Source organism: Manacus vitellinus, unplaced genomic scaffold (genome assembly GCF_001715985.3).
Source record: "Manacus vitellinus isolate BGI_N305 unplaced genomic scaffold, ASM171598v3 scaffold_1_pilon, whole genome shotgun sequence".
Lineage (NCBI taxonomy): Eukaryota > Metazoa > Chordata > Aves > Passeriformes > Pipridae > Manacus > Manacus vitellinus.
In genome coordinates this window covers 57,292,363-57,302,579 of record NW_021939396.1, presented here as the reverse complement: position 1 = coordinate 57,302,579, position 10,217 = coordinate 57,292,363, and the positions used below count along the sequence as shown (strand labels likewise).

General features: G+C 47.9%; 1 protein-coding gene across 1 annotated transcript; it reads left to right on the top strand.

Moving 5' to 3' along the window:
* Positions 1-4,624: 4,624 nt before the first annotated feature.
* Positions 4,625-8,180, top strand: CBLN2 (cerebellin 2 precursor). Its single transcript, XM_018075349.2, is given in 5 exon segments — positions 4,625-4,637; positions 4,640-4,678; positions 4,681-4,946; positions 7,112-7,231; positions 7,494-8,180. Coding segments are annotated over 5 exon segments (636 nt in total). The 3' UTR covers positions 7,692-8,180.
* The last annotated feature ends 2,037 nt before the right edge of the window (positions 8,181-10,217 follow it).

The window sequence follows — 10,217 nt, the reverse complement described above, 5'->3', positions numbered from 1 at the left end:
AGGCTGGATATTACAAAAAAGGTTCTTCACCCAGAGGGTGGTCGGGCACTGGCACGGGCTCCCCAGGGAAGTGGTCACAGCACCAAGCCTGACAGAGTTCAAGAAACATTTGGACAATACTCTCAGACACATGGTGTGACTCTTGGGGATCGTCTTGTGGAGGGACAGAGCTGGACTCGGTAATCTGTATGGGTCCCTTCCAACTCACCATATTCTGTGATTCTGTGACCAGGAAAGTGGCTTTGTGTCCCTGTCACAAACTTATATTACAGGTAGACAAAAGAATATTTCACATCAAATGAACATTTCTTCTTTCTCTGTTTTTGTATATGTAACATTGAGATAATACATGCAAATATCTCTGAAGTAATTTCAGGAACAGATATGCAGTATTTTCTTTAGGAAAGGAGTGTTCTATTTTTTTTTGCATTATTGTAAATAATGTATGGGAAACAGGAGCCACTGATCAAAATACCTTTCTGTTGATAACTTGATTTAGTAGATGAGACAAAAAGCTTTTTCCCTTGAAGCTGTTGGCTTAAATGAGTTCAAGGTGAGGGCTAGCTTAGGAAAGGCTCCAAAGAAATGAGCAGTTTCATTTCTTGTAGAACTGCCACACTGTCAAGTTCAATATGTCCCTGGTAGAAACCTTTGTATTCTTGGCAAAATGCTGAAAAATGGCATGAGCTTGATTACACGCTATTCTTTTGCAACTACCACCAACTTTTTGAACTCAAGAAAGAGAACTGCAAATATCTTACCCGTTACTTTAGAAGCTACACTTTCTAAAGTCACTCCATAACTAAGATGCATTTTCCCACATTAATAATTTCAAAATCCATGTTTTCAACCTTGCGACTCACAAAAAAAAGGAAAGATGCTAAAGTAACTACATAACTCCATGAAGGTTGCAGTTTTATTCCATTAAGGACAATATTTAATTAGAAGTAGTGCATGGAACTGTTTTCTAATAAACACCATAAATGTCATATAAGTAGATATTATATTAGAAATAGATATTCTTCTTTGGTTATTTCCCCCTTTCATTCATACTATACTGATTTGTACTGACCATTTTTTTGCTGGCTAGCTATCTAAGAAGAAGAGGGTTTCTGTACATGCGGGATTCATTTCTTGTTCTAAAAAAGGCAAGACTTAATCTCTTTTTTTTTTCTCCTGTGGGTGCATATTGGATTTAAGGGCTTTTCAGTTCCCTTTAATTGTTATGCTCATCTTTCTTGAAAGTAGCAGGCAGAACTGATGATATGCCATCATTCCCTCACCACTGTGCCTTATGTTGTAAGTCATATAAAACAAGGTACAAATCTTTTGGCTCTTCTTTCATTCCTTGTTTATACAACAGAGTCATAATCAATGAGTAGTGTGACCTAAAGAGAAATAATAGCAGCTTCCTAGTGTACCAGACCCATGTCAGATTTAGTGTTGGTATCTTCTGAAGGAATTTCTATGATCCTTTTCACTGTCATGCAGAATAGGTGCTCCCTCATAGCCACAAACTTGTTCCTGCTCTGATTTCTGATAATTTTAATACAACACCCTTTTCAGCTTTCTAATCTCATCTCTCCGTGAAGTCAGGAAAAAGACTGTTAAACATGAGTGTTTCAGGCTTAGTATAAGCTTCTCATTTGAAATAAGGAGCTATAGGTTAGGAATTCCCTGCACACTGCTCAGCTGCAATTTCAGGGCATGATTAATTTCTCGGTGCAAATCATCAGGCAGACACCCTCAGGGGTTCCTTGCTTCTGCTTAAAGCCGAAGATTGAAAGAGAGGACTGCTCATTCACAGTGAATTACATTCACTCCCTGTAATTTTACCGTCTACATACACCCATAAATTTTTCTCTGTATCAAGAGCTACCACTTAAATGTATACGCAGATGTATACTTTCTGATAAGTTCCTTTCAGATTCTGAAGTCTGAGTTTTAGGATCTCTAGGAAATTACCATATGCGATGAGAAATGCAGTTCACAACGGAGAGAAATGCATCAAAATGCAAGGCTTTTTCTCAAAACTTCATTGTCAGAGCTCTGCCTCACCTTCTCTCTCGTTGCCGATAACCTCTCAGCAGCAGCCCCACGAGCTGAGACGCACGAAACATTTGCAGGCGGTAATATGTGATGATAACCTTGACTTACATTCATCATCATTACCGCTCCATGTGGCAGGGGCGACCTACATGCCCAGCGCACCCAGGCAGCGAGAGGGGGCGGCCACTCGGTTTCTCAGCCTACTGTCCCTTGGGATTTTCCCGGCCTCCCTGGCCGGGGTGCGGCGCCCCTCCCTCCCTCCCTCCAGCCCCCCGGCGGCCCCGCGGTCCAGCCCGGCCCGCCTCGCCAAGGGCGCGACGCCCCGCGGCGCCGCCAGGTGGCGCTCGCGACCACACTTGGAGCGGAGCCGCGGGCGGGCCGGTGGGGTCGGGGCGGGTCTGGTGCGGGAGCGGGGCCTGGGCCGGGGGAGGGTCTGAAAGCGGGTGCGAATCGGGGAGCAGATCCTGGGCTGCGAGGGATGGGGGAGTGGGTCCGGTCCAGGAGCGGGTCGAGGAGCAGATCCCGGTCCGGAAGTAGGTCAGGGAGCGGGTCCCGGCTCGGGAAGCTGAGACGCCCCGTGGAAGAAATACTTCAATAAAGGGCGAGCCGCCGCCGAGCTCTGGGCGCCGAGGCGCGGGGGTACGGGCGTGGGAATGAGGCTTTTCAGTGTGCGGGGTGGAGCCTTACGGCATGAAGTGCCCCAAACAACGTGTCCCTTTTAGTGATTATTATAAATATTATCAGAATTATTAAAGTCTGTGAATTCCAGATAGTTCCCAGTTAGCGATGCTGCGTGTGGTTCGGTCGCAGCAGCGCTAACGTGTCGGTGGCATGTTCGTACAGGTGCGGCTCAGCACGACGGGTTTAAGTAGACATACGGGAGGAGGGGGACGAGGGGATATGGCTTTTCCCTGCCACTGGTGACACCCTGCGGCAGGGCGCCCCGGAGAGGCTGTCCCAGTGGGAATACCGCACCTCGCCGCGGCTACTCGCCATGTGCCGAGGTGCGGCTCCAGGGAGAGGGGCGTCTGGCCGGGGCAAGGGATGGGCTGCGGGGTAGACGGAGGTGCCGTGGCCACACTCCGCTCCGCTCCCGGCGTCTGAATCCCTGCCGGGTGCGTGTATGTGTGTGTCTGTGTGTGTCTGTATGTGTATGTGTGCGTGAAGAGGGGAGGAGGGAGGAAGTGGGGTGGTGGTGGTAGCGGCTGGCGGGAGGGGGATGATTATTGGCAATGGGCGGGAGAGAAAGAGGCGACTCCTGTTTCCTTTTCTTTCTGCCAGCGCAATCTCGGCTCATTTTCTCTGAGCAATACAAGTTCACGGACGAGCTACCTAGCCAGCCCTCCTCTCCCGTCATGGACCTCCCAGGTAAAAAGGCGGTTCTCCTCCCCGCCGGCTGTTCCTTTTGCAAATTACCATTTTACATGATAACAAAAATAAGATGCAGCGTTAGGGCAGCGGTAGAGATGCCTCCGGGGAAGTGTAGGGGCGATCTCCCAGGAGCGAGATCGCCGGGTGTTCTGGTGAACGGGAAAAACTGAGATGCAACTTCCGAGGGAGATGCCGGGTGAGGCTTTGACTTCTGCGATAATGTGTGCATGCCGGGGTGGGAGCTGAGGGGTATCGACTGCTTCCTTCCCGAGAGTTTAGGAGCCGCCGGGGTCGGCGGCAGCGGTGGCAGCCTGGCCTGGGGGGACAGAAGGTTGGGAAGTACAAATCCACCCGAGCGCAGCTCCCCAGCCAGGCGGGGAGAAGGGCGGCGGCGGCTTCCAGAGCCCGTCCGGGGCAGCGCCGCGGCGGGGGCGGGGGCTTCGAGGCGTCCTGGCCACCCGCGAACTCTAGAGGTAGGGGGGCAACTCCATCGAGGAGCGAGAGGGCGCGTTACCAATAACAAGAATAAAATTTCCTCCCGTAGTGGCTGGGGCGTTAGGAGACGGATGTAAACCCGGCTCGCAGATGTAGTAAAAAGTGGGGCCCCGCGAACTAGCCGGGTTTCGGAGCCCCCGTCAGTTGTGGGGTGCCCCTGTGGGGCGCCTGAGGCGCCTGCAGGGTACTCCACCGCGGGTTTGGGGATGCAGTCTGCCGCGCTGCCCCCTCCTCCCGCCTCAGAGTACGGCTGGGGCTGCGGGAACTCACGGCTGCTGGGGGACGGGAGAAAGAGGGATCACCGGGCATGCGAGCATGTCTCCCATGACCTGTTGTGCCGGCCTGGGGCTCCCGGGGCGGGGAGGGGCAGCCCCGCTAGCGGGGCACTGCCGGGTGGCGCGGTGCTGGCTCCTGCTTGCCCGCTGCGGTGCCTCACCGCCGCCTTTCCCCTTGGCAGGCTGCTGCGCGCCGGCCGCCCTCTGAGAAGGCTCCTTCGCCCCGCGCGGAGGAGGAGAAGGGGAGGAAGGCGCGGTCCCAGCCCCGCTGCCCAGCCGCCGTCCCGCAGAGCGCTGGCCGCGGGGCGCCGCGGCGGCAGCAGGCGCGCAGCCCCCTCCGCCTGCCCGCGCCCGCCCGCCCGCGGCGGCGGCGGCGCGGGGCGCCCGCACGGCGGCGGCGAGCCCGAGCGGCGGCGGCGGCCCCGGCGCTGGGCATGGGGCGGCGGCGGCGGGGGCGCTGCCGGAGCCAGCGGGCGGCTGCTCCTGCTGCTGGCGGCGGCGCTGCCGCTGCTGCCGCTGCTGCTGCTGCCCGCCGGGTGTCCGGTGCGGGCGCAGAACGACACGGAGCCCATCGTCCTGGAGGGGAAGTGCCTGGTGGTCTGCGACTCCAGCCCCTCGGCCGACGGCGCCATCACCTCCTCTCTGGGGATCTCGGTGCGCTCGGGCAGCGCCAAGGTGGCCTTCTCGGCCACCCGCAGCACCAACCACGAGCCCTCCGAGATGAGCAACCGCACCATGACCATCTACTTCGACCAGGTTAGCCGCCGCCTGCTTCACATTCGCTACCCCCATCCCCGTCCCTGCTTCCCCCTTACTGCACGCGTGTTCTCGTAGGGGCTCCCCTTCCGTCTTTTAATCCCGACTCACCCGCTCAATAGCAATTTTACGGCTCAGCTCCCCTGAAAGAGTGTGGGAAGTTCTTTTAGGTGTCTGCGGGGTTTTCCTAGAGTGGTATCGGTGGGAAACACGCTAGCTTCTTGTCCTGTCCCATTGCTAGTAAGGAGAGGGAGTTAACGTGAGAGTCTCTGCCTCGGACGCGTACAGGGGTTCCTTGCAGCAGAGGATTGCCTCGCCCAGCCAGGAACGACCCGGGGGAAGGTGCGCATCCTTCCTTTGGTGCTCCGTCGGGAATGCTCATTTTTAGGGCAAATTCGGAGGTTTACCGATGAGGAGTCGCCGGATCTGCCTGTTCCGAGCGCATTTGGCAATGTTACAGCATCTCTTAAGGGGAGAGAGGGAGGAGGAAGAAGAGGGTGTTTCCCGCGTTATCAAACGAGGAGAACGATGTCCCCGGTGGGCTATAACGGAATGGTGTTATCCTGCACAGCATACGCCGGACAGAGAAAAGAACAGGCCGGCCTCGTCCTGCCCCTCCCTGCCCCTTCCTCTGCCCCTGCCTCTGCCCCGTCGCACTGCTTGCCTCCCAGAGGCTATGCCCCGTCCATCCACTTCACTTTTGCGATGAAATTTACTTTTTTCCTGCCGCTTCTGACTCCTGAAGTAGTATTGCAGAGTCAGCCAAAATAAGCAGACTGTTTCTCTGGGGGCTTGTTTGGTTGGTTGGTTTTGGGTTTGTTTTTTTTTTAACTTGTCTGTTCTCCTGTCATTCATCTGTCTACCTATCCTTCCTAATGAATTTGCACAGATATTCCTCGGATACAAGATGAGTAGAGGAAAAAGAAAAAACAACTTAAACAAAAACCAAAAAAACAAACAAAAAACCCAACAAAACCCCAACTTGCTGAATATATAACATATTTTAGACACTTTACCCGGCAATGTTCAGTTCCCTGGGGTTGGAAGGCGTTTCCTCGGTTCTCCCACAATAAGAGGCTTTATTTTTTGTTCCTTTTTTTTTTTGAAACTTTAGAGTTTGGCTGTTTGGAAGAAAGGCTCGGGATCTGGGGGGGAGGCGGGTGGAGGTTAATTATTTTCTCTTGCTTTGTATTTTTCTTCATTAACCCAGAGGTTGTAACCCTCAAAGCTGAGCGTGGCCGGGCTGCCCCGGGGGCGGGCACGGCGGAGCAGCCGGCTCGGGTTCACCCACTCATCGCACGGCATCGCCACGGACCCGCGGGTTCTTCTCTCCTCACCACCCGCGCCTTTTGAGCCAGATCATGCTGCCTGTCACAGGCACCTGGAAAAGGAGGAGAGGATGAGCCGAGGCCAGATACCGGGCAGATCAGCGGGATCGGAAGGATGTGGCTGCCCCTTCCGAACGAGGCTTTGCGCATCTGCCAGAGGGCTCAATTCTTGCTCTGTTTCAAAAAACATTGAAATATATGAAAAATTAAGGTTGTTGCCAGGAAGGAGGAGACGGCCCACCCAGCCCCTTGAGGAGCGTGTGGGCCAAGCGACACAGCTCTCCAGAGGGACAGAGAGACATGAGCTGGAAGATGTTGCTGGTGCTAAGCATCTGCTCTCCTCCTTCACCCCTCTCTGCAGTGCAATTTTTAACCCTATTAAACTCGAGGGTAGCTCTGTTTTCAATAGTGCTAGCTAAAAAGCATACATTTGCATTATGAGTCAATGACTTTAGGGATTTTTTCCTAGCTTCTTTCCCCTCCCTCCTCACCTCCATTTCACACTCTTCCCCCTCCCCATTCTGCCATCTTTATTGACAGCGCAGTGTGGACATTTGCACTTCATCTAACAGGCTTTGGAGATAATTTTTGTGTAACTAAATTGTTTTATTAACTCTGATGCCTCTTAAATGCCTCTGTAATTTGACTTTATTCCCCTGACATACATTTTTAATTGTGCTGCAAATGCCATTTTGCCTAGGCTTTATATCAGTCATGGAGCTCATGTTAGATTTTCACTGGTACTTTTCTGAGGTGGAGTCTGTTTTCTCAGATTTATCTTTCTCTCTCTCCTTTATTTTTTTTTTTTTTGATTTTGTTTATTTGTTTACTTTCCAGGTATTAGTTAATATTGGGAACCATTTTGATCTTGCTTCCAGTATATTTGTAGCGCCAAGAAAAGGGATATATAGTTTCAGTTTCCACGTGGTCAAGGTCTATAACAGACAAACCATCCAGGTGGGTTCTGATCTAAAAAAGATGCTTTCTTTTTTTTTTTTTTCAAATGCTCATTTCTAGCCACACATTTACCAAAACAGCAGTTGAAGAATGAAACTGCATGTTATTTTTAAAGGGGTCTATATGCATGACAGAAATCACACATCACCTTAACTTGATTCAACCGATTCTAACCTGCACAAAAATTCAGTGATGTGCACAAAGCAAAAAAGGCATTGAGAGTTTTCTCAAAACTCAGATTCTGTCTCTTTGCACTTTTTAGGTAAGTTTAATGCAAAACGGCTACCCAGTGATTTCAGCTTTTGCAGGGGATCAGGACGTCACCAGAGAAGCAGCCAGCAATGGGGTCTTGCTCCTCATGGAAAGAGAAGACAAAGTGCATCTCAAACTGGAAAGGGGAAACCTCATGGGAGGGTGGAAATATTCAACCTTTTCTGGCTTTTTAGTCTTTCCACTATAAAAGAAGGCCAAATAGGAGACAGATCCATGAGCTGGAGCAAGGATTCAATCGTTAATGACACCCTGAACTTGGCAGCACATGACGATATTTTCAGTCACCCTGTCAGACTGTCACGGTAGAAGAATGATAACCTTCTAAACTCCAACATTTGCTTTGAATATTGACAATTCCTTGGGAACCTGCGCCTCTAATTAGTTTTAGACAACAGTGATCTTTAGGAGAAATGAAATTATCGACCTGAGCAATTTGTACCTGTGATTGTAAAGTCAATTTTGGATTTTATTGTTGGGATCATTGACTTTCTTATTCTTTTTCATTTTTTCCCTCTCTTTCATTTTTTCCTCTTTTTTTTGTTGTCCCAATGAGACAAATAACTTGGACCACAGAATCACTTTGGCAAAGGCTTGCTCCAGAGCCAGAAGAATGGATTGTTCAGCCCAATGAGATGTTCTTTCCATTCTTTATTTCTTTGTGTTGTATAGCCTTAAGAAAAAAAAAAAAAGAAAAAAGAAAAAAGGGAAAAAAAAAGAATGGCTTCAGTCTCAGTCCTGTATTTTTCTGGGGGAGGGGGATTCTGGACATTACTGTGTCAAGAAGTGCTTTATCCAGTGAAGCAAAATTTGCACGATTGGAACCTTATTTGTGTTGTTCGTGTTTTTCATCGACTTTTTATTTTTTCTGGTTTTTGTTTCTGTGTGCTAAAAATGTAAGCTAGATTGATCAATAAGACAAAAGAAAGCACATATATACCCTGTAGCTCTAAGTAAAGCTAACCAGTGAACAATTCTATCTGCACTTTCCAGCTGATCTTTATAGACCTATTTAGAGAGAGAGAAAGAGAGAGAAAGAGCAAAAGAGCTACATGATCCTTCAATTACAATCTGGAAACTGGTAAAGGAACTGACATTTCTGAATTGTCCTGACATTTCTAGAAGCAACAGTGGAGGCTTTGAATATCTTCTCTGACCATACCCTAAAATATATCCTTTCTTTGCATTATCAAGCATATTTTGGGTGCTTTTATCTGGTATTTATTTGATGTATTTGTCCACTAATGCTTGAGTGCACATTGTAGGAGCACAGAGAGATGTCAGAGCAAACTCTTCCAAATCAAATAAAACCGTCTCCACTTGAGCTGTCCATGGCAAGTATCGGAGGAGCTGACACTAGCATCTTTGACAGCCTTGGGGAGAGGGGCCTCAGAGGATCCACAGATGCTCCAGAAATTGAATGAGTGCCATGCATTTATTAGCTATGTGTGCTCTTCCAAAACAAATGGCATCAAAGTTGTGGGGGTGGACTGACATCAATATTGAAGGTTGGTAAAAGTCATTATCCAAATCAACAAGAGGTAAAATATCAGGCCAACGTCAGTTGTATCCTGTTGCCTCATTCTCAATAAACAGATCTTGTTTCTTCAGTTTTTTAAGGTTTTCTTGGGGGACGGGGTTGTTGGTTGTTTTGTTTTTTTTTTGTTTGAGGGGTGTTTTTTTTGTTTACTTGTTTAGCTGGGTTTTTGTGGATTTTTTTTATGAAGGTTGGTGTATTAGTGTGCTGAGGAAAATCTTGTTTGAGGAGATCCAGAACGACTGTTTATTTTATAGAATTTTAATCTTAATTTATTTAATTTAAAATATTTAATTTGCTATGAATCCCCAAAGAGTGGATGTGTATAAGAATTTATTTTTTTCAAATTTACTCCTGTGCCACGAACAAATATAATGCAAAGGCATTTGCAGGAAATCGGTGGTATCTACATTGTATTTCAAAATTATGGTAGACATGTCATTTTCACTGTAAATTTATCATTAAAGGTACAAAACCAATTAAAGTCATATATTCTTTAAAAAAACCTATCTGTGTTGCTTATATACCTCAGATGACTAAAGCATTAACCAATTTAATATTTAATATTTTTGTGTATTTTCACCATTGATGCTGTTTGTTTGCTTTCCTGTTTCTCTTTGCCAGTTACTGAATGAATTGATTTCAGGTTTTGTTTTTAATGGTTTGCATTTTCTAATTACCCCTTGTGCGTGACTGCAGTGTTTCTAGTTGCAAAATATCGCAGGACTGTGTTTAAGTACATGAAATAAAACCTGGGTCAGCAGCAACCTTTTTCTATTGAAATTAAAAAATACAATAAATACAGTTGTCTTAATGGTAGATATTGTAAAGATACTTTTTGTGTTTAAAATTTGATCATGTCTCTGAAGAAAACGGAAACTGTATTGGGTTCAAGGTCCCAATTTTTCGGTTTCTAGTACATTTCCCATGTTTTATTTTAAAATTCTGCCTACCATAATCATATCCACTTGTCTCATTCATTTCCGTTTGTCTGCCTTGAATAAGGCAATGACATCGTAATTCGGTCTCTCTCCTAAGCCAAGTGAGGCCAATGACAGGGTTTTCCTTGGACCTGTTCTTGAAAGTTTCTTGAAAGCTCATAGAGCTGCAGAATCTGAAAATCTCTTTTCATGTATTCAAGATCAGTAATATTGACTGCTTATTTTATAGAGATAAACA